Source organism: Anguilla rostrata, chromosome 10 (genome assembly GCF_018555375.3).
Source record: "Anguilla rostrata isolate EN2019 chromosome 10, ASM1855537v3, whole genome shotgun sequence".
Taxonomy (NCBI): domain Eukaryota; kingdom Metazoa; phylum Chordata; class Actinopteri; order Anguilliformes; family Anguillidae; genus Anguilla; species Anguilla rostrata.
The window spans coordinates 44,878,443-44,903,274 of NC_057942.1; the positions used below are offsets into that span (position 1 = coordinate 44,878,443).

General features: G+C 40.8%; 1 protein-coding gene across 2 annotated transcripts; it reads left to right on the forward strand.

The window, feature by feature from the left end:
* Nucleotides 1-333: 333 nt before the first annotated feature.
* On the forward strand, nucleotides 334-24,284 carry cfap57 (cilia and flagella associated protein 57). 2 transcript variants are annotated; one of them, XM_064297474.1, is made up of 23 exons: nucleotides 334-660; nucleotides 1,772-1,967; nucleotides 2,404-2,717; nucleotides 4,344-4,603; nucleotides 4,697-4,862; nucleotides 5,465-5,617; nucleotides 5,725-5,867; nucleotides 7,005-7,170; nucleotides 9,694-9,807; nucleotides 11,860-12,072; nucleotides 12,587-12,760; nucleotides 13,239-13,400; nucleotides 14,283-14,438; nucleotides 14,881-14,974; nucleotides 15,097-15,287; nucleotides 15,508-15,681; nucleotides 16,577-16,735; nucleotides 17,437-17,580; nucleotides 18,876-18,992; nucleotides 20,455-20,586; nucleotides 21,029-21,172; nucleotides 22,152-22,221; nucleotides 23,934-24,284. In XM_064297474.1, exons 2-23 carry the CDS (start codon nucleotides 1,805-1,807, stop codon nucleotides 24,119-24,121), a joined length of 3,597 nt encoding a protein of 1,198 aa, XP_064153544.1. In that variant the 5' UTR covers nucleotides 334-660; nucleotides 1,772-1,804; the 3' UTR covers nucleotides 24,122-24,284. The 2 variants fall into 2 exon arrangements, with proteins under 2 accessions (XP_064153544.1, XP_064153545.1); XM_064297475.1 differs by having other exon boundaries at nucleotides 5,728-5,867.
* The last annotated feature ends 548 nt before the right edge of the window (nucleotides 24,285-24,832 follow it).

Here is a 24,832-nt window from a genome sequence, read left to right on the forward strand (position 1 = left end):
GACACTGATAAATAGTTCCTATGTAGTTGTTCAACTGTGTGGTGATTTCACATTCACATTTTCACTTGTCCAATTGGCATTCAGCTAAACCAGTGACGTTAAAAGTAAATGTTTTTTTGGATTGTTTTTATTTAAGTAAACTAATTACAGATCTATTCATTGATGAGTACTTTCTGGCAATGCAATGATACAGTCTATGGAAAAATACAAGCAGTAGCTAAGACAGTTAATGCACCTAAGTCACCTACGAAACAACTGCCTCGTTACAACCCTAAGCTTACAGTCATTTACAGGGGGGTAGGGAGGGAGGGAGCACACCTAAGCGGTTCAGAAAATGGATGGATTATTATTTATTGCCAATAAGCTTGTAGTATAGTAAGTAGACATAGCAGTTTAGCTCGTACAGCACGGAAGCTGGTCCTGGACGGACGGGCGTTCGTTGCTATGGGGATTGTTAGCTTTGAGTATCCTTGGTACCCATACCTAATAAACCTGCCGCTCCGAGGAGAGGGACTGGCTAAACCGTTAGGTAACTTGTTTTAAAGGTAAACAGTTTTATGCTTGACATTTATCTGTAACGTAAACGTTAAACCTCATTGCTGAACCTGAACAAGACTCATCTGACAGTTGGAAGTACAACAATTCACTTATTTCTGACACGTAAGTTATCTAACGTTATGCTAAGTCAGCAACCTCAACAGATGGACAACGAACATTGGTAAACATTAGCTTCATTCAATATGCTTCCCAAAGGCGCAAACGATAATGTTACTCTACAGAATCTTTGCTTATTCTTAGTTTTCTTACAGAAGGCGCAATCTATTGTTCTCATACAGAATTTTTGCTCATAATTATTACAGTTATGGAAAAGTAAGGAAAGAAAGAAAAGAAAAGTAGGTGGCACCGTGGAGTAATTTATTCTATAAGTTTCACTTCGGTTCTGGAACCTTGGTCAGCAAAAGTCTGTTGTGTGGCTATTTTTCGTTGTACTTGATGCGGCTATTAAGCTATTAAGCACATCATAAAGTTATTGCGGTAACACTGGAAAACAAGTTAAATCGACATATGATGTGCCAGACTAATTTATTCGGCAGAGGCAGAGTAGACCATCGTAAAATATCTGTTGGGTCGTGAAAGTTACACGGGATTTACACCGAACACGACATTCCCACGGCACTCTGTTGTTTTCAATGGAGAGAAGGGCGTCCCACGTATAATTCATACAGCACTTACATTATTGTCCTGAAGACGCTCTTACTTTTAGTAAGATCTTGTTTAAGCCACCGGTGCACAAACTATACACACAGACATGCCTTGATTCAGTATTCCAGAGTTTTTTTTTTTCCTTTCCCCTCATGTTCAATGGCCTGAATCACTTTTCCCCGCATTGGCTCGTTCCTTTTGCACAGGAGCACATACAAGTTCAGATCTGGGGTCTTGGCTTTGTCATTTGTACAGCCCTATTTTTTACGGTCTCTGGTACAGCCCACCACACAACAACTTTTTGGAATTTTGAGCCTTTAGCAAGCAAACAGGGTTTTTTCTGGAAGCTTTGTAATGTTACCTTATTGATTTTTTATTAATGTCACTGAAACACATGTGATCTGAATAGTGGGCTAAATGTAGATTGTGGCCCAAGGTTTGAGCCAGCTAATAAGGGTTCACTGATGTTAAATTGTTCACTGCACTCAGGTTTACACACTGATTAAAGATAAAGGAACTTACTGTGGTAAGAGATGTAAGCAACACAATGTTTATTCTTCGTTGGCAGGAAAATCAGGCTCAGACTTTACTCAGCTGAAGGATGACTGCGTCTCAGATTGTGGCTGAGCCCCATTTCATTTTTGGCATGCGACCTGGAGTAGCCAACAACATCTGCTACATTGATGAACAAACTGTCATCTTCCCAGCGGGAAACAATTGTGTGCGATACAATCTTGACGAGCAATCACAAAAGTTCATTCCAGGTATGTAATGTTAAAATTAAAACGTTAACTCATACAATTAATGCATACAATGTTCGATAGCCCATGGGAAAATCTGCAGTGAAATCTACGAAGTGAAAAAAATAAAATGCATGCCACAAGAACTGGAATATTCTGCATTGTCAGAAATGTTTTCTAAGGATATTTTATTGGAAATAAAAACTTGATTTGATTGATTCACTTCAAACAACTTTTGCAGTATCAATTGCAGTATCCTTTTCTGGCTTTGTTCAACTGTTTCCCACTCAAGTATGAATTCAGTCTGAGTTATTGTAAATATTGTTTTAGCTGATACCTTCTATTTTGAGTAATTTACATTCATTGATAAAAACAATTAATTTACAAAGTAGAGTATTTTCTTGAGAAAATAAGTTGAAAGTAACTTGCGGAAGGTTTGAATGCCTGTGTGTTTCCTCAGGCTTAGAGAAAAGCCTGGGATTGCAGTCCTTGGCCCTCAGCCCTGACCGGCGCTACCTGGCTGTGTCAGAACAGGGTGAGAAGGGCATGATCTCAGTGTATGATCTGCAGAAGGAGCATAACAAGAAGAGAAAGGTACTGACTGGAGGAGATATTGCTGTGCAAGAGTTTGTCTGTATGGCCTTCTCCCATGACTCTAAGTACCTCATCAGCCAATCAGGAGCTCCAGACTGGACCCTCTTTTACTGGGCTTGGCAGAAGCAGAAGGTCCTGGCCACACTAATCACTGGTGGGCCCACCAATCCTGTGTATCAGGTAACAGCACTTTACCAGCTGAATCCATTTCAAGAGCCTGTTCTGTTCAAAACGCAACTCCTGTTCTTACCTATTTAACACTTGTGTCCTAGAGACTAAACCTTTCAAAATGATAATAGAAAAATTAATCATACATATATGAATATGTACTATAATTAATAGATAATTTAATAAATACACAAACTATTATCATTTTATATATAATGTGAATGCCTGGAAGGTGAAGATGGTGTTATAGAAAGAGGGCAAATCTAAGAGGAAGATAGGAGAAGTGTATCTAGTAGCTAGCTAGCTTCCATCATTCGGCTTCATAAATAATTTTTGTGAGCTAACCACAATACTTACTGCATAGCATAGCTACTTAACAGGGCATTTGCAACTTTGTGTTTTTTCCATTTATATAGGTTTACATTTATTTGGCAGATGCTTTTATCCAAAGTGACGTACAAAAAGTGCATTTCATGGTCATAGACAACTACTAAACACAGGTTCGATAAGGTACAATACTTATTTTATACAGCTATTTCTAGCCAAGAACACAGTTTAGTTCACAGTGAACACTATTCAGGCCTAACCTCTGCAAAACCAACTAGGCAGAAGAATAAGCTACAGTATTAGGACAAATACAAATTACCAAAAAGTGCTGGGATGGGGCAACATGTAACAAGTGTCATGAAAAGGGGGGGGGGGGCGGGATTTAGAGTGAAATATACAGCGTGGTGGTAGTTAGTCCAGGTATAGTCTGAAGAGATGAGTCTTCAGGCCACGGCGGAAGATGGGTAGTGAGGGAGAGGTTCGAAGAGGGATGGGGAGTTTGTTCCACCACTGGGGAGCTAGGGTGGAGAAGCTCTTTGATCCCTTTGGTTGGGTTGGAGGGGATACAAGGCGCCCTGCTGCTGCAGAGCGGAGTGGTTGAGTAGGCACATAGGATCGAATCATGTCCTGCAAGTAGATGGGGGCTGTCCTGTTGGCTGCAGTATAGGTAAGGGTCTGGGCTTTGAATCAGATCCTGGCAGCGACCGGTAGCCAGTGGAGCGATCGCAGCAGAGGAGTGACGTGGGAGAATTTGGGAAGGTTGTAGATGAGTCGGGCAGCGGCATTCTGAATCATCTGTAGTGGCTGAATGGCACAAGCCGGCAGGCTTGCAAGGAGAGATTTGCAGTAATCAAGGCGAGAGGTCACCGTAGCCTGGACGAGCAGCTAGGTAGAGTGTGTCGTCAGGTAAGGTTGAATCCTTCTGATGTTGTACAGAAGGAATCTGCAGGACCGTGATGTTGCCTTGATGTGCTCCTTGAGGTCCTGCAGATTTAACAAAAATAGTGATAAAAGTGAACTAAAAATTTTTTTGCATAGGGACAATAGGAATATTTTTGCATGGGTGCAATATGTACAGTACATTTTAAAATCACAGATAAGACAATATTGTCACACTGTGCAGCCCTGAGAGTCTGAATATACAGTAGATCATAGTTACATCTATAAGTATTGGAATGTCTAACCAAATGTGAGCATTTTCTTGATATACTATTTCCCCCAGTAACCTTATGAAGTAAAGCTATGAAAATTCACACTGTTGTTTGCTGACATATAGATGTGACAGATTTGTTCAACACCATATGTTTGCAGGTGAGCATAAACCCTCTGGACAATACTCAGATTTGTGTGAGCGGACATGGGGTGTTCAGGCTCATCCAATATGCCAAGGGGTCCCTGAAACAGTTTAATGCCCAGAAGAAGAAGGTCAATAACTACCTATCACATGACTGGATGTCAGAGAAGCGGGTGATAGCAGGCACAGAGATGGGCCAGCTGCTGGTGTTTGAGTCTGGAGAGCTTCGTTGGGAGATGAATGTCATGACTAAGACCTCCACACAGGATCCAGAAAGGTGCGGAGTAGATTGAACTGTGTTTTTAGGGCTTAAACCATAAGAAATGTTTGGAAATGATGAACAGGTTAGCAGTCCCTTTCTATATTTCAGAACAGTGGAGAAAAATCAAGAAGCAGCAGTTGCATCCCAGCCGCCTCGTGTCACAGTCATCAAAGCGTACTCCAAGGGGTTTGTCTGCTCTGCGGGACCAGGAACGGTCTTTCTGTTTGAGAAGATGGAGGATAAGGATGGCTACAGGAAATGCTCTGAGATCCGGGTACTAGAACCTTCTCTGCATGAATGATATTTTGTGCAATTATTTTAAATGATCGTCTGCACCCATTAATCGATTAATAATGATTAACTGATCTACTAATATCTACTATATGGCCTATGAAACATGAAAACAATAGGCCTACCAATTAATTAGTTGTATATATCAGAGAGATTTGAGACATGTCCCAACAATGACGTGAACAGGATTTTGGTTGATGCATTAAAGCACTAACAGCAAAAAACAAAATTATAAAAACACTGAGAAATCAGCACAGGAGAGAAGGACCACTGACATTTTTAGTTCAGCAAGTTCACAACTTTGTACAGTAAAGTAGTCATGTTCATGTGCTTTAAACAAAAAAGGTAAGGACTAAAATAGAATGAAGTGCCGCGAGACACCCAACAAAAGACCACCATTAGGCAATATTCTGAATTCTGTACCATAGCCTAACCCTAATCCTAACACTAACCTGTGCTGTTATGGATATTTATGTCCAGTGGTGTGTGTGTCTGTGTATATACACGCACACTCACACACACAAATATATATACACATATATACATACAGTCATAAGTGCCTACATGTATACATATATTTTCCAGATCCCACCAGATCCGTATAGTAATGATCCCAGCCAGGCAGAACAGCAGGAGTTTGTGTCCTTGTGTATTAGTCCATCGGAGGAAACCCTGACAGGCTCTACTAACCGTGGTCAGCTCTACAGTATTGCCTTGTCCTCTGCAGAAATTGGCAAGGTAATGTGGCAAATAGCTCACTTGGACTTTACCTCAACTTGCTATATTTGGTGTCAACATTGATCTGAGAATCAAGGCTAAATTGGTAATCATTCCTTTTTTTTTAGCAGGGGGATCAGGCCCAGTTTGATTTCCTGACTGAGTCCTTCCACTCTGACACCATAACGGGCCTGTCCATCTGTTACTGCAAGTCCATTGTTGCCACCTGTTCGTTGGACCGCTCTGTGCGAATCTGGAATTTTGAGACCAAGTAAGATCCGCTTCTGAACATACAACATCACTGGGTGTGCTATTTTTTGGACAAAGCCAAGACAAGTCTTTTTAGTTGCCAGTTACCCAAGCAGATGTACCATGCAAAAAGTATAGCTACTGATCATGCTCATGACCAAAGTAATGATAGAGAAAGAACAAACAGGATTTTGTTCCAACCCTGGACAGTTGCTAGACCAAAAATCTCTGCCATGAAAGACGTGTAAGAAACTGCCATGAAATGCAGCTACTGGAATGACAAAGACCCAAATGCCATAAACACACCACTGGTTTGCAGCTGAAATTTGGTTAGCTTGTGAAAGAATTACTTAAGGTTGCCAAGGAAATGGGCAATCCATTCTCAGCGAACAGTACAAACTTTCCTGTTAAATTCCAGGAAACTGCAGACAAGCTGTTGTTGATGGTGTTCAGGATGTGGACAGGACACAGAAGAGTTATAGGTGTGTCTTTGTTGCAGAGAGGTTATAGACTAAGAAGTTTCAAACACAGTGTATCTACGTCTGAACCATCTGAACAGGGAAGGAAGAGTTTGTTAGACTAATTTCCAGTAAACATCCTGCATTGTGATTTGTTCTACCGAGTGCAGCGTTCAGCAGCGTTCCGTCAGTCAGTGGTTGAATTAGCTTGACTTGCTTTCTCTAACTGAAGTACCACTTACGTGAGATAATGAGTCAAGAGAAGTAACTGATCATTCATATCAAAGCACATCCCCAGAAGTTGGGGATCTTATCGTATATCAGTGTCTGTGAGCCAGGCTCATAATACTGTAAGGTTATGAGCCTGGCAAGTAAGGCAAGGAAAAAGTCAACTGAGCTGATCAACTGGAAAGGAGCAAACTCCTTCTGTCTCAAAAAGCACTCGTTTTTATGAGAATGTTAAAAAGCCTTTATTTGTCAGTGGTCATGTGCATGAACCTTCTATTTGGGTGGGACACACAGTATTAAAGTTGTCCCTAGAAAAGGTCTGGATTATATTCTAGATGATCACAAGACTACATAGTCAAATGCTGAATACGTGTCAGGCGGTATATCCAGATTTAATAAATGTAGCTTGAAATAAAAGCGTTGTGATATTCTCTCAAAATGTTGATCCTGCTACTCTGTCTTCCCTCTCGAAGCTCACTAGAGGTGTACAAAGAGTTTCAGGAGCAGGCCTTCAGTATAGCTCTGCACCCCACCGGGCTGTTCATCCTGGTGGGCTTCTGCGACAAACTGCGCCTGCTCAATCTACTCATCAATGACATCAGGACATTCATGGAATTCAATGTTCGTGGATGTAGAGAGGTAGGTTTTTCGGAGAATTGTGGTGCTAAAGATGGAAGGCCTGATCTTTGCTGTGTAATAAGGATGTAGTGTACATTCATAAGAACACTGTAGTGCAATACAGGTCTAAAAAATAATGTGTACAGGAATTAGAGCTGGGCAATATGAAATGAAACATTGCACTTGCGTGTAGCACTTTGCAAGTCACTCAAAGTGCTTTACAGTGATGAAGGAAAACCCACTTTCACCACCACCACTGTGTAGCACCCACCTGGGTGATGCACAGCTACCATTTTGCGCCAGAACGCTCACCACATGTTGGCTGAGGTGGAGAGGGAGAGAACAATTTTTTCCAATTAAACCAGGGGATGATTAGGTGGAAGGCTGAGAATTTGCCTAGGACACTGGGGAACCCCCCCACTCTTAGCGAAGAGTGTCATGGGGTCTTTAATGACCACAGTCAGTCAGGAACTCGGTTTAATGTCTCATAGTGCCCCCGTCACTACACTAGGGCATTGGGGATTATTGACCAGAGCAAAGCAACAACGTATTTTTCACTGGAGGCCTCCCATCCCAGTACTAACCAACACACCTGCTTAGCTTCAGCCGTTAGGCAGAAGCAGGGTGCATGGTGGTATGGCTACTAGCCATTTTGAGCAATATAATTTTGTTGGGGATGCAAAATTAAGTTACATACTTAATATCATGTTGTGCTTATACTGCATGTTTTTTATGTGGCCGAATTAGTTTCTTGAGCACCCGGCCAGCTGACTGCGGAACCACGCATCACATAGTAGACATACAGTACATATACATGGGGGACGGGAGCAATGAGCGGCCTTCTGGAATTATACCAGAAGTGTAGAGTACACACAGCAGTGCCAAAGCGTGCCAGTCACAGCATCTCTATTAACACCAAACGCATTCTTCTACGATATATTAAGATATTGTTATCACTGCATGTGCTGCTAGCATTTTAAAGTTCTAAGTATCTTTAATGAACAAAACTATTTCTCTTGAGGGTCTTACGTGCTGTAATTGAAAGGAATACTAAGCAGGATTTTTAGCTTTGCTGTGGTCTCGTCTGTCCTCAACTCTATCCACCCACCTCAGTTCTATATTTTATATCCATTTTTATACCAAATATCATTTTTTATTTTGTACCTTTCAGCAGTTTCCAGGGTTGACTCTGGTTTTTGAACAAGCCCTGTTGGCTTTTCGTTCTCCCTCTGGGAGGGTATTTAGTACCAGAGGTAACATTGTGGGCTACAAATGGGATTCAGCTGCCTTAGAAGGCAGCATTTTCACAATTTTGCACGCTTGTACTTCATAGGCATGTCCCAAACCGAAATAAAAAAATACATCCTTCTAAGGTGCCTTATTTTGGTTAAATTTGAAGACATCGATGTATGGTTTATCAGATAGGATATCCCAGTGGTCTTTGGGATGCCCTCCGCCTTCTTACTTCAGTTAAAATGGCAGCTGAAAACAGTGCAGCTGCAGCGGAGGTGCTTGTTTAAACAGTGAACTCCTTCATTAGTTGTGGTTGTATTTAAAATATACACTTTAATTATTTAATATTCTGGAATAATGTATGTAATGTTTTTAAGCCTCAGTGACTCGGCAGCTAACTTGCTAGTAATCGCTTTTCTGTGACGTCATCCTGCCTTCACAGTGCGCCCTAATTCACTGCGTTTTGTGGACGCTGCCTCCGGAGTGAGCTCAGCAGCGAGGCAGCGGCCCTCCGTGTGAGACGCAGCCTGTCATGCCACCGAGCATCACCAGAAACTAGATAGATGTGTTTCTGCTGAATAAATGTAATGTAATGTAATGTGTTTCTGCTAAAAAACCTATAAGAGCAGCTCAGCACCCGAAGAACAAGTTTGCCTTACACAAGAAAAAAATATTATTTTAGCCATATCAGCCAGCCTAACAGAAACAGTGATAATACAAGATGCAGACAATACTACTACTTCTGCTTCTGCTGCTATTATTACTTTCAGTGCTGTTGCTTGAGAACTATACTTACGGGTAGCACTTGTTAGCTGTATAGCTTATGTAGTACTTACATTATACTGTTTTAAATATACCACCAGTGCCTTCTGTAAGCCGGTTCCTCTGGAATTCCAGCTGTAGCATAAGTTTGATATTTGAAAGTATCCATAGTATTCAAGCAAAAACAAAATGCTTGAATAAAGTCAAAAATGTTTCGATAAAATGTAGATGTATGTGTCTTGAGTACTTACGCTCACTGTTTGGATTACCTGAACGAAAACACAACCAGGCTAAATTCAAGTTAACTGAGTTGAGGATAAGGTAGCCTCTTGTGATATTCCATAACCTTCTAAATTGAGTGGGAATGGGACATGCCTACAGTTTCCAAAACCATGGGCAGATCTATAAGTGGGGGGGATCCTATTTCTATTGAGAAAGTTTTTCATTGTTATTATTACCATTTACTTTTATGTTACTGCATTTTTGTCTTAATGTATAATGCAAAGTTATGTTTGGATTATTTTAATTACAAACTGCTTCTTCTTGCAGTGTGCTTTTAGTACTGGAGGACACCTGTTTGCTGCTGTGAATGGAACCGTCATTCATATTTACTCCACAATAACATTTGAAAATGTTCGGAACCTGAAAGGTCACAATGGAAAGGTGAGATTCTGAAGATAAAAAATTATTTAAAATATGTTAGGCCACACACTATTAAATGCGAAAGTATTGGGACAGTATTGGGATTGTTTTTCCTCTCTAATCATATTTGTATTGTCAGTTCAAACAATGACTGAGGCAAAAGCCACAATGTCTGCATTTATTTCATGTTTATGTTATTTATGTTATTTGTGTTTTTTTTTTTTTTTAACACACATTGAATTATATTATAGGAATGTCATTCAAAAAGTCAGGTCCGCCTATTTAAAGTCAGGGAAAAGTTCTGACAAATTTAATAACTTGGTAAATATTTTGTTGCATACCCTTTACATTGGTTGACTGGGTGGAGTCTGTGATTCATGGACATCACTAGGCTCATAATGTAACCCTTGAGATGCTCTGCCAAGCCTTTATTGCAGTGCTGCCTCTTTCAACTTTCTGTGTTTGCTGAGGTATCAGACCTCAGTTTCCTATTGAGTAAGTGAACAGCATGTTCAGATCTGATGAGACTGGGCCACAACAAACACTTCCTCCTTTCCTTCCTGATAAGCTCCTTCTTCCTTTTTTTGTGTATGTGTATGTAATGGGTCGTTGTCTTGCTGCATGGAACTACAGACTCAAGCGGTCACACTGCTTCCACCGTGTTTGACAGAAGTAGTAGTATGCTCAGGCTCCCGAGTCTTTAGACTGACATAACGCCCCATCAATGGTAGACAAAGGGGGTGCTGCTCTAATGACACCAGTGGTAAAAACTACTGAGTTTGTTTTAGTTTAAGTTTATTCCAATATGGTTGTTCAGTGTTTTCATGATTTTATACTGACAGTCATTGAAGTCATCGTACCATTATTTTAGTTTGGATTTCTAAATGTCCATTGATAAAGTTACTGACATAAGACTGATGGATCTATGAGGACAATGCCAAGCATTAGCATATTTATCTGTTTGGTTACTTATCTACTGTGGTGTGGGGATGGCTGGTTTAAGCAGCCACACCTGCGCTGGGTCAAGCTAATTTAGACCTGGCCAATTGGATAATTGGTTAAGAATTGGATAATTGGCCAGGCTAATTGGACCCGGGAACAGGAGTGGCTGCACCTGTGCGTAGTGAGGTAATCAGTGCGCACAGGTTAAATCTGCCATCCCCACTCACACAAGGGGAGCCTCTGTCATGACTGTTTTACATCTGCTCAGTTGGCTGTAACATCTTGCCGACCCTTGTAAATAAATGTGGACTGTTGGAACATCATCTCCCTGTGTCTCTGTGCTGGAGGGCCCCGTGGAAAGCCACTTTGGTGGCCTGTGGCAGGCTTGTTTGTCACATCTACAAAACTGGGTTTAGCTGAATAGCCTAAAATTAACTATGGGATTCTAGCCTCGCCACATTTGGATAACTACATAGTAGATTATTGCTGAATTGTGTCATATATCTGCAGTTCACCCAGATATCTAACCAGAACAAATTAAGCCAGGAAGTTGGGCCATTTGTTTGCTAAGGATTTCCATGTCCATTTGTAAGAAATCATGAGACATAGTTCCAGTGTTCTTTTAAATTTAACAGTTGCAAAGAGACAGTTGTGCTATAGTATTAGCGGGAAATCCTCACTCAGATTTTTTTTGCAGAGTAGCTGAAATAAACTTACTGTTCTGTCTTTGTGGAGGTCTAGGTCTTTCTTCTCCTTGGGACCTCATCCATTCGTTAGTATTGCAGTACGATGAGAGTATCCCAATTAAATACACAACAAATATTAATCATACTGTTTGTTTCATGTGCTTCAGTGGTGGAATTCGGTTTTGGAATTTGAAAGTGAAATACAGCTTCACTCCATTACTAAGGGGGAGCTCTGTCACCAAGATGTCTGACTTGTTCCAGTCTCGAAACAAGATCAGATTTCTATGAAAAGAATCGGAAATAATAAAATGAGTTACTTAATTGGTTCTTAATCAACTTTTCTGCTTTACTTTCATGTATGTATGAATGTAATTATACTGTGGTGATCTCCCGGGTACAACACAGGAATGGCTTGAGCGCTGGTACGCTGTTTTCTGTGCCCCAGGTGCGCTCCATCATCTGGAGCGATGATGACAGTCGGCTGGTGTCGTGTGGCATGGACGGGGCTGTGTACGAGTGGAACACCCTCACCACTAAGCGGGAGTCTGACTGCGTCCTCAAGACCTGCATGTACACCAGCATCGCCATCTCTCCTGATGCCAAGATTGTCTTTGCTGTGGGAACCGACTGCACGCTGAAAGAGATTCAAGACCACCATGTATGTTAAAGATTTTTCTTCATTAGTGAACTACATTTAAAATTCAACTTTATGGACACATTTGATGACAATAGAGGAATACTTGGACAGTGTCAGTGTTATTGACCCTGCAGTTCCTATGCCTGTTGTATCTGAGCCTGCAGTCGTGTTAACATGGCTACACATGGCTAGATTTGCAAGTTAGCTAGCCAGCCTGCTAGCTAGTCAGTCTCTGTGTTTGTTTATAGTGTTGCCTGGCAACAGGGACAGTTGTTGGAACTATATTTGAATTAGTCGAATTAAAAACAATTTAAGCAAAACAGTGCTTTGCTTATCATTTTTAACAAAATGAAAAACTATTGCATAAACTGTTGTATAAAACTAATATGACACTCCAGGTTGAATGTTATGGTCAGCATTCCACTTCCTTCGTGCCTATGACGTAGCACACGCTGACTAATACACCCCATAACATGCTCCCTTTTTCGTGAAATTGCTTAATTATGAAATATCACATTTTTTTTCTGATTGACAGATAGTGAAAGATGTGCCAGCTGAAGATGTGACCTATACAGCCGTGGCTTTCTCTCTCTCTGGTCGAATGCTTTTCACCGGCACCTCGTCTGGGACTGTCAGGGTTATGAAATACCCCTTACCCACACATAAGGACTGGATAGAGTACCAGGGCCATGCAGCACCAATCACCAAGGTACCGGTCTGTTAATGCAGCAAGTCCTGTCTTCGTACCCATGTTTACTTTTGTTCTTGAGTCTGTTTTATTATTCATGCTTCGTTTGGTTAATTAAATCACTAATTCAATATTTTCATTGCTTCCTGCGTTTTCTTCTCTACACTTCAGTCCCATATTGCATGTAATCCCTTCTAAAGTGTTATAAAGGTTTCCTTTTTAAATCTCTCCTTGTATACTTGAGTGCCTTCTGATGCACATAAAACATTCCTGGTGTGTCCCAGGCGTCTTCCTCTGTGACTGCTGCCTCAGATTTTACAGTGCAAAGAATCCCTTGACAGGCCTCTGCATTTATCATGATTTAATTATTGAGAGGCATTGATGTAATTTTGCTGGTAGTTGTACAAAATCAAAAGTTTGTCTCCAACTGACATTGTCTCCCAGTGTCTTTACATATGCTGATATCTAAATTTGCTGTTTCAACTGTGTGTGTCCTCAGATGGTCATTACTTTTGATGACCAGTTCTTACTGACTGTAGCAGAAGATGGCTGCTTGGTCGTCTGGAAGATCATAGACCAGGAGAGACATGGTCTGAAGCGGGACAAAGCAATCTACTACAGTGAAGAGATCCTCATAACCAAGACTGACCTAGAGGACAAGGTACTCCTGCTTAACTGTAAACCACATGGGGTAACATTTTCCTTAATGGGAAACATTTTGTCTAGGGTATTTTGTTTTCTTGTTTCAAGAATTATTTCATTATGTAATTTTAATTCCTGTATTTATGTTTTTAATAGTTTATGGCTGTTCTTACTGCATTTCATTCTTTTTCTTACACCCGTCTGTGACGAGAAGAATGGCAATAAATGAAACTTGAACATGAACATGTTTATTTTGTGTGACTGTAAAAATAATGGAAGCTGTATGCATTAACTGCATTAGTTATTTCCGTAAGCGGTTTGAGTATGTAGCCTAAAAATTTAATTCATGTGTGGGTGATGGTATTCGCAAAGAGTGTAGCCTTGCTTTCGAAATGTTGCCAAGAAAAATTGTAGACTTACTCCACCGCACCACAGTAGGCCTAGTGCCCTTTAGAAATATTGCGGGTTCTTCGCCATCAGAAACAAAATAACCAGGAGAAAGTCACCTGCATCGTATGCAAGCTGCAACTAACCCACCTAAGGCTGACACTTTTTGACCCCGAAGGAGGTTGGTAAGTTTAGGTAAGCCATGTATTGTTGTGAATAAATTATGGACTCATGCATTGGCTGAGCAGCTGTGCTCTTTTCCCCAGACATTTAATCTTTTTGGGACCAGGATTTTGGGGAAAAACAATCACCTAAAAACAGACTCTCAACAATCTACACAGTTCAAGCAAACCTAAAGATAATACGCTATTCTGTAATACACTTCCGGTGAAGTGGCAGAATTTCTTCAAATGTTGCTCTATTTTCGCATTTATAACTCAGACCTACATGTGACCTGCAAATGCTTCTACAGATTAAATTAATTGCTTTTCTCTGCCTTCTCACCAACTTTCAGAACCAGAACATGCTGGAACTAAAAACAAGGGTCGAGGAGCTGAAAGTAGAGAATCAGTTCCAGCTTCGGTTGAAGGGCATGGATCATGAAAAGGAGGTCAAAGAGATGACTGATAAGTTCATGCAAGAGATCGAATCTCTAAAAACAAAGTACCAGGTGAGCTGCAATTCACGGGATGGTTGTAGTTCATACTGCAAAGTCTGTGAGACCTGCTTTTAATAACACCACTAAGTATATATATATATATATTTTAATACAGATAATCTGTAATTTTTAGTGGCTGAGTTTGTAAAACCAGCATGATTAGCATAGACTGGGCTGCAGCTGCAGCTTTGGTCCTGAGCTATGTGTTTAACTGACTGGGAAACTACATTGCACAACTGGCCCCTTCCTGTCAGAGGTATAATAACAGAAGGTATAATACTGAATAATACACCTCTCCTTTATGCAGTACCTCTGCAGTGCTTCTTTGCATGAGTACGGGTGCCACAAGGGTCAGTTGACAGGCACAGTTAGCAATTCCAATTCAGGAAGAATATAGGGGCAAAAAAAATTTTCTAAAAAAATATAACCTGATAATCCCGCAATTCTCTGGTAGGTTCTTAAGGCTGAGAAAGAAAAAATGGAATCGGACCACAAAGAATCCATGGAAAGAGTGATGGAAAGGAACACAAAAGAGAAGCTAGATCTAGGTAAACACTGCATAGTGGTGTGATATTTAACAGAATCACCCGCAGCTTCTCCACTCTGGTACTGTGGCAGTTGGTGACACTGAAGACATGTCACATTAAGCCCCTCCCTCTTGCCCTGGCAGAGTCAACCAGTCTCCAGAATCTGATGCTGGAGTATGAGAGGTATCAGGAGCTGCAGCACAAGTCCCAAAAAATGCAGGAGGAATACGAGAGGCAGCTTCAGATCACTGAGGAGAGGAAAGCACAGGCCCTGGAGGAGCACACCCAGCAGTATGAGTCCAGATTGAAGGAGAACCTCTTCAAACTCAAGGAGGTGAGAGTGGGAGCCTCGTAGGTGGAAGTACAGGGCAGAAACTTGCATGCCAAGAAATATGAATGGAATGGAATTTGCCATTGATCCTAGGACATTAAAACGATGGCAGCATGTTTTTGAATGAAAGAAACAACTGGATAAGAACAAATTGTAAACATGGTCCGCATGGCCTAATATTCCTCTTCTGTTGACATTCCCATTTCCTTCCTGTTTGTCCCAGAGTGAGGACAAGGCCCAGCAGCAGCAGAAGGAATATGAGGAGATGATAAGGCAGATAGAGGAGGATGCAGACAGGGAGATCCTGGACATTCGTGCCAAGTACGAGAGAGTTCTGAAGGAGGAGAAAGATACCAGCTTGCAGTTGAAAGATGAAACTGGCATTATGAGGAAGAAGGTAAATGGGCCAATCAGTCAGAAATTTGGCATGTTGTTATTATTAAATGCATTTAAAGAGTAATTGCACTCACTGTTTCAGCCTGGCTCCACCTACTACACAGTTCTGAAAAATGAATCCTGGGGTGGGTGGAGTTGGTGTGTCTCTCATTTGCATAAAGTGTTCTATATGAAACTCAGGTTCAACTGTCAAACAAGGCATTGCAGATCAAATATGAACTAAGATTCAGCAATTACATGGCTTATTTCTCATCTAAAATGTTTTCAGAAACATATTTTAGTGGACTGTTTAGGTGGAATATGAGAAGGTTTATGAACAGGCTGCTGTGTTTTCTCTGGTTTGAAAAGAATTGGGCCAAAATCAATCCAGTCAATCACCTGCCAACAGTGTTCCGTGTCGTATTAAAAAAACTGAAAAATTTTTGGGTGGCAACAATTTTCTGGCTGGATATCTTTTAGTAATTACGCTATATGACCAGAAGTATCTGGGGCTGTTTTTCATGGTTTGGGCTAGGCCCCTTAGTTCTAGCGAAGGCATGTTCCAGCATGACAATGCCCCCAAGCACACAGCAAAGTCAATTTAGAAATGGTTTTGTCAAGATTGGTCTGGAAGAACTTGACTAGCCTGTAGCATATTTAATAGATAATGATAATTTGACCAAAGATAATATAACTTTGGACAGGAGATCAGGCTGTTGGCGGGACTTCCACCCTCTCTCAGGTGGCCCTCTAGTGTCGAGCCTCCCGAACTGAGCCCTTCCATATGGACCTATTGAGAATCACAATGCTTTGCACTGCCGCTCAGCAGGGAAGACTTTTCCTGCTGTTCAGATGTGCCTGCATTTAGCCATGCTTTCTCTTTCTCTGTTTTGCATCTTGCCTCCTCGCCATTGTAGTTCAGTAGCTTACAGAGGGAGATCGGTGACAAGAACCTGGAGACTGAAAAACTAAGGTTGGAACATCAGAAGCTCCAGGGTGTCATAAAGTCTTTGGAGAAGGACATTGTGGGCCTGAAGAGGGAGATTCATGAGCGGGATGAGACCATTCAGGATAAGGTCAGTCAGCACAGGTGGACAGTGTCACCATTGTAGATTAAAAAATTCTTTTTTTTTTTTTAATAAAAAAAAAAAAAACAATCCTTGACCTTTATATGATATCACCTAGTTATCGTTGAAATGAAAACCTGTCCAGCAGACAACTTTCCAATTTTTTAGTTCTTGTCCCTGTGCCATGTAACGTTTTTTTGGAAAGCAGTTAAAAGCTACAACAGCCTCTGCAGTTGTTGCTTGCACTAAATGTATTGCTTATTTGGTTTCTTATGATAGGAATACTGTAGCAGTATCAGTGGTGCCCTGCGAAACTGTCATTGTTGGCAAAAAATCTATGTCCATTTTGACATTTGGGTTTTTTTAAAATACAGATTCAATTTAACGCTCAGTTTCTTAACTCAACGACTATTAAAGTTGGGTTTTAACCCCATGTAGTAACAGCACTGCCATCTTGGTGCACTCCTAGTTCAATGATATCCCTGAGTCACACAATCACTTGGGATCATAGTTCTGGATAACAGAGAGGTCAAAAGTGGGTTCATTGAATGGGGCGGGGTGTGACACGAGCTTGACTGAAGACACCAGTGAGCAGGGATGAGTTCATCAGAGAGGAGATTGTATCATAGTTATCTAATTTAGCAAAAGTACTTTAAGCTTTACATTTTTTCATTGCTCCCCATGAAATGCTGAGTCTTTTTTATCTGCAGGAAAAGTGCAACTATGACATGAGGATGAAGAACAGTGACCTGGAAAAATTCAAGTTTGTGCTGGAGTATAAAATTAATGAGCTGAAAAAGCAAATTGAACCCAGAGAGAACAGTATCATAGAGATGAGAGAACAGATCCAAAAGGTAAACACTTCAACAACATGTTCCATAGACTTGATTAACAATTACAAAGTGCCCAATTTCCATAGCACCTAGTACAATCAGAGTAGATGTTTGGAGGGGTGTTGGTGCAAAACAAATGGCAGCTGTCCCAAGGTTTTCTTTGAAATAGTAATTACGAGGCAGGAACTGATAGATTTGCAGGTATTCCTATGTTAAGCATAGCAGTGACTTGTTCAGGACAGTTACTCCTTTACACAAATAACATGTTACATGTACAGTGTTTGTACCTGAAAGTTAGAGTATATGAAGTGTGGCATACCCCACACCGATACCGTTGCCTTGAGACAGTCCCAATCCATTACTCAGCCTTCACATTGTACCTAATTTATTAATGTTTTCTACAATTTTCCTTTTTGTCCAAATTTGGAATGGCCAGTTTCATTGCTGCAACCACCTCCTTCTATGTGGGAGAGGGCACAAAATTAAGTTTGTTCAGCTGCCACGTGTTGTACCAGCTGGGGTGTGTGCCCATTTGCATGGAAGGAATGCAAGCACACATCTAGATGATGCAGGCTGGCAGCTGATGTGCAATAAGACTGATAATCCTGCAACTGGAAACTTCTCTCTCCACAGCCATTTGTTTGCTACCAGCAGTCCTTCTGGCAGTTGGCACTGTCTGGTCAGGATTTGTTACCACACTGTGGTTTCAGATCTTATGGCGTATATTCACACTCTGGAATGTGTACCCATAACCTGAGCAAAACTTCAGCTGTAAGCTGTCACAGTTATTGAATAAATGCAGTGAGCTCCATAATGTGTGACAAAGGCATATTGTTTCTTGATTTGGCTCTGCAGTCCGCAATATCAGATTTGTAATAAAACTATTCACATGTGTTTGAAGTGCACATTCTGAGCTTTTAGCTAAGAGGGTTTTTATACACTTCAGTTTCATGATGTAGAAATTGCAGAATTTTTTATACCCACTGCAGCATGCAGTGCACCCCAACATGCTGTTCTATGACGGCAACTAAATTGAACCCTAACATATGAATTTCACTCAATGCTGTGTGGCTTACCTTGCTGCTTGGCCCATGACATCCCTGCTTGCAGCTATATTTTCATGTGTAATTGCATAGAAAATTGTCTGTACTGCTGTTCACCACTGTGAATTGATTCAGGGTTATCATTAACCAAAGGTTCACCTGAATTGTGGGACCTATGTTAAATAAGTTAAATTTAATCAGACGTGCAGGAGTAAATCAGTGGATATTGTAATATGAATGTGAATAATACTGGTATGTTTTATTATTTGATAGATGGAAGATGAACTGGGGCAGTTCAAGAGAAAAAATACCCAGCTGGAACTGACGATTACAGAGTTCAAACTGAAGCTGAAGGTCACAGATGAGGACAAACGCAAGGAGATGCAGAGGGTGTGTAACCTTCAGCATTTCAGACTGGCAGTTCATTTTTTAAAGTGTCTTCCTTTGGCTCATTTAGCTAAGCTAGCTAGTGCTACATGGTTGTAAAACTAATATGGCGTTTTATTCAGTTGTGTCTACCCTTCATATTGTCTCTCTCTGTCCCCTGTATGAAATGACAGTTTGTGAAAGATGGTCGATCTTGACAGTAGAAGCCAGACCTGTCACAGCAGTCTAGTGGGGCCTCCTAAGCGCCGCGGCTGCACTGCTTTGGAATACAGCTCGTTTCATTTGTGTGAGCTAAGATAGCTAATATTGTTTCATGTAACTTGGCGCAATTTTGATATCAATACTTCTAATGGCAGGCCTAGATTTGAAAACATGCTTTTCATCAGATGACTAGTGGGGGCATTGAGACGGCGTCCTGGGTTGGTTTGTCTGGCATGATTAACAGAGGAGATAATGGAGAACTCCCTCTCTGCCACCTAATGGAAAGATTTTCCCCTTGGAGCGAATTCATCTTACCTTGCTCATAATATGGGTTTTGAAAACTCTTAACTAATTTCAAATACACACTTGAAAGCACAATACAATACAATCTTCCCCCAAACTTTTCCAAACTTTGACAAACTCAAACAGGGCAAACTCTCTACCACCAAACAGGAAGTGCATATCAGGCACAAGCAATTAGAGGCCGTGCTCAGAGAGGCCGTGGTCAGTGCTCAGAGGCCGTGGTCAGTGCTCAGAGGCCGTGGTCAGTGCTCATAGAGGCTGTGCTCAGTGCTCAGAGAGGCTGTGCTCAGAGTAATTCTCTCTTGTTCATCCTCTTCTAAAGTACTTTGTGACTCCTTCCGTTACCCTCTTCCACAACATCTGCTTGCAACTGATTCTGTAACAAATCCAAATAAATGGTAATAATTGTTTATACTTTTGCACACAACCATTCCTCTTGCATCTCTATGAATCTCCTGTTATTCAATTTTTAGACACAGTCATGCTTAGGCTCTTTATTTCAATGTAACCTGTGAGTGAAATGTTCAATGATTGTGTGTGTGTTCTGCAACATAAGTGTGTTGGGTGTGGTTGTCTCAAGTTGAAGTGGTACTCAAAAACACCAAGGTCAGCAGGTCTGAAAATTGTTTTACAGTTCAGTTGATTAGTTCAAGTACAGAGTATAATTACACTTGTATGGGTGTGCTACTATAATAGGACAACCAACACAAGTGCAAGTGTATTTTGTACAGTAAAATACTATATACAGTCATCCTCTCGTGAGTACTAAGTCTATATGTTATGTCAGTACTATGGCTAATGTGTATTACTCACAAGGGGATGACTGTGCAGAGAGGAATTTCTGTGTTTGTTACCCTAACTTGTGCCCATAACAAAGAGGTAACTCCTGCGTGTTACTCTGATCATGTATGAAAGTCTAGGCAGTCATCACTCACTCTGTCCCCTCTCATGTTTGATGCAGGTGCGTAATATGAAAACCTTGGTGCAAAGATTCAAGACAGACCTACACCACTGTGTGGAGTTTATTCAAGAACCCAAGAAATTGAAGGACAGCATTTGTGAGCTTTATAGTTCCTACGTACAATCTGATGTGGTAAGATTGAAGACATTGTTCTTTTAGGCCAATGTGTGTATTGCATTTAAATAAAACCCTTTAATAAAAGCTGAGAATTGGAACTTTAACCCCATGTAAATTATTTTATTACAAATCTAAAATTGTGAAGTACAAATCCAAAAAAAATGTCTTTGTCTCAAACATGATGGAGCTCACTGTATATATAGTATGTCACTCATTCTTACATGGTGAATATTGGTATTTACTTTTGTTTATAATGCTAAGTGTTTTTTAAATTGTGCTCTTAATTATGAATGGGCCTTCTGTGCCTTCACATGAGACTAACATTGAAGAAAGGTTTCCAGAAGTGAGAAATGTGAGGTTGTGATTTTTAAGAAAGACAGGTATTCTCCTGTGTGGCAGGGTTTCCAGACTGTGGCATGTGCTGAAATATTGTCTGCTATTCTGTATGTGTTTCCAGGTGGACATGGTTGGGGGAGACAGTGACATCCAGAAGGAGTACAGCCGTCAGCGGGATCACTTAGAGAAAACCGTGGCCAACTTCAAGAGGAAGATGGCCCGGGACAGTGAAATCCATCATGAAGAAAGATTAAGGATAATAAGGGTGAGAGCGCAGTTTTTGAATACTCCTTTATAGACCTAATATCCTCCATAGTTAGTTTGTGTTTTAAAATGGCTAATTTCAGCGAGGTGGCAAATATGAATAGGAGTGGATGGGAACAGGAACACTGAGAGGAACAGTACTGCCGTTAGCAGGGACTGTCTGATGTTGCTACAATTCATGCTATTCAAATACAATGGGGTAAGCTCCACAACATTACTTGTGTTATACCAAAGTGAAATATCCCTTTAATGCCCATAATTTTGGCTACCAGGTGTCCACACACTTTTGGCCGTGCAGTTTATGAGTTGCTACTGTGCATAGTATTTACTGTTACAAAATCTCAAAAATGTCAAGATGTAGAATTTTGAAGGTTTCAGATTTAATATTCAAACTATGTATCATGTGTTATGACTTGCATTTGTGATTGCGCATTGAAAACACCTGAAATACAAGCACCAAAAGGTGATACTCTTCTAAAAAGAACATCCAGACTGCTGAATGGCTTACCCTGTTTAGGCACTGTGCTCGTCCACGGATGGGCCCCACTGTCTGGTTTCATATCCTAATTGGCATTAACACAGCCCACAGAAGGGAGGGTTTCAGTCAGCATCTCAGTGCACGCTGGCACCCCCCGCTGGTCAGCTGCATGTTTGCCATCTGCCAGTTGAGCTGCACATAAAGTGTGTTCCTCTGACTCATGTCTGTGCGAGCCGGACTTGTACACTGGAGTGTTGTAAGATACTGTGCTCGGCAGCACATACTTCAGAGGAGGGCACTAGCTTGTTTGCACTCTCCTGAATCAATAGCTTTCGGATTGCTGGAATGAGCATTGATTAATGGTTGGGCATTCCAAAAATAGGGGAAAGCGATTTTTTTTTTAAACTGAAAGTCTTACAAGTGTAAATTCTTAATTCTTAAAGTATTTCAAGGGAGTTAGAACCCTGATGGATACATGCGTGTGTTTGTTGTCCTCATGCAGGAAAATACGTCCCTGATCAATGAGAACCAGGAATTAATACGGGAGCTGCACCACATTAAGAGTCATGCCCGTAAGTTTGAGAGTTCATGAAGGAAGAAAATCTGACTGGATTCCGTTTAGTAAAAAGCATAATCTCTTTCATGGAAGCATCATTTTTGTTACTTTATTGTGCTGAAATCCATGTGGTTATATCGCCAGCTATAAACCTACAATTTATATAATTACAATGCCTGCAATTATTCATCCACCTGATTTTAATGAATGAATTGAGTGATTATTTACACAAAATTACTTTTGATAGTGCTTGATCGAGCAATTTGTACCAAACTGAAAGGTTTGACCGATTTACACAAAACTTGGCATGCAGCACATAGTCATATCATATCACAAATATGTTTTTACAGAAGTGCAGTTGCTATACTTAAAATGTGCCAGAAGGAAGCCAATAAATTTGCATGTGGGTGTTGCTTTTTACCCAAAAGCCAATAAATCCCAGTGGTTTTAACATAAAAAGATAAAACTTGATGTGTCTATTAAGAACTCCACCTTGAGAATAACTGCAAAGAATTGGCACGATTCACCCGCATGGTGGCACTACAGAGACCAATTTCTTTCCCCACAGTATTTATGTAGACATTTAAAACCTGCTATCCGGACTCATCTCCCCAGTATGTATTCATCCAATTCAGTGGTCTTCCATGGTCTATCAGATTTTTATTTTTATGCATTTTGTGCATCAAACAGTTGATTTTGACACTTCATGTTTTGGCTATGGCTGATGGATTTACTTTGTTTTTTCCACCTCATGAAGCCCTGCTTTATTGGCATTGACACTTACTTGGTCCTCATGTTTAGACCAGTGGTTCTCAAACTCAGTCCTGGGGGACCCCTGTGTATGCTGGTTTTCATTCCAACCTCAACAGCAATCCCAGATTTTAACAAGATGTTATTTTTTCTTAATTAGGTGCTTTTCATGTTTCAGAGCTGGGATCTCCAGTCTTATCTAGAAAGGGCCAGTGTGAGTGATGTTTTACATCTGGAACAAACTCTAGACCTTTTGTTTGTTGTTTCAGTTGGTAAAGCAACAACTGAGCAGCCAATTGTCCAGTTACTTTCAGTGCTCCAAAAGGGCTGCAATTCTTACGTCTGATATGGAAGATGTAAATGCTCAAAAGTGAAAGTTTAGTCTGCACTCATAGTCATCATTTCATTTCAAATTCAATGTGCTTGAATACAGAACGAAAACAACAAAAGTTGTCGCTGTCCAAATGCTTCATCGGACTGCACTATGTTCTTTGCCACATTTAGAAGACTACGATTGACTGGATTGACTCTGAAATCACTATGAATATTATAAATTACATACTTAAAAAATATTGATATTATATTAATAAAAAATCTGAGGGGGTACATGCTGGCCATTAGGATTGCCATATTTATTCCTGTTTTTTGTGTGAGTAAAGGCTGTGTATGAAAAACTAAAGTCCCCTAAGCCTGGATTCACGTAGGGGAAAAGTGCTTGACTTGCACAGAAATTCCAAGTTAACCGGGAGTTCTTAAGCCAGGATTTGACCCTAAGATAGGTTCCCCCTCTGAGTCCGGTTCTGCTCAAGGTTTCTTCCTGCTAGCAGTCAGGGAGTTTTTCCTTGCCACGGTTGCCCTAGGCTTACTCTTTGGGGGACGGTTCTCTGTAAAGCTGCTTTGTGACAAAGCTCCTTTGTTAAAAAAGCGCTAAACAAATAAAAATTGATTGATTGGCTGATGTTTATTCTTTTCCACCAGCGCTTGCCTCGATGACGTCTGCTCCTGTCACTTCAGTGACAGTGCTCAGCTCCAGCGGTGAATCAGAGGAGATTATCCAGCGCCAGCGTGTGGAGATCGACCGTCTTCGACAGGAGGTCCTGGTCCACGGGGACACACACCTGGTCCAGAGCCCCTCCAGCCTCAAACTTCCCCCACTTCTCTCCTGAAACTCCTTTTTCCGGACAACAGATTATACGGTCCAATGACTATCACCTATTCACTGTACAGAACCTATAAGCCTTCAGTCTTTTAAAACACAAGGAGAAATTCTTTTTTATAGTTTATGGCACACAGTTTGAATGTTTAATAAAAAGACTCTTTAAATGTAAATGTGTCCGATAGCAACTTTTATTCCTTTTGTTTTTTGTAAGGCATATTTATCATTTAATAGTAAGCAATTATGTGCTTTTATTGGTTTGCTAAAGCTAAAGTGGCCAGTTGTTACTGTCTCTCTTCCACCTTTAGCTAAGCAAACTATTGTTATTGTCCATACTTCTTATTAGGGGTCCAAGCACGAAGTGCCTGAATCCCATTGTGTTTGTTCATATTATTATTATTATTAAGCTAAACGTATCTGGTAAGTTTGGAAATGTCACCCACTGCTCAGGCAATAATAATTATACTGATGGTGGCACTACTACCACCATTATTACATTAGAGGTCAGAGAACTCTCTCCTCAGAGCAGATACTTTCCATCCCACCCCACTTCAGAAGGGTTTTCCTGTTAAACAGATTCACTGTATCCTGGTAAGAGATATGAGCGTCAGGCTGAAAACCTTTCAGTGGTTTTAGGAAAGGGATTATAAGGATGACTGGATCAGTTCTGCCAAACAGAAAGTTGACAATGGGCCAGCAGCAGGTTTCCTCAAACCACGTT

What these genes read in the sequence shown, in the direction of transcription:
- cfap57 (XM_064297474.1), top strand. Translation starts at nt 1,805, where the DNA reads ATGACTGCGTCTCAGATTGTGGCTGAGCCCCATTTCATTTTTGGCATG. An exon ending in ATGAGACCATTCAGGATAAG is followed by an intron (nt 16,736 to 17,436) that starts GTCAGTCAGCAC and finishes TTTTATCTGCAG; the next exon opens with GAAAAGTGCAACTATGACAT. An exon ending in CCACATTAAGAGTCATGCCC is followed by an intron (nt 22,222 to 23,933) that starts GTAAGTTTGAGA and finishes CTTTTCCACCAG; the next exon opens with CGCTTGCCTCGATGACGTCT.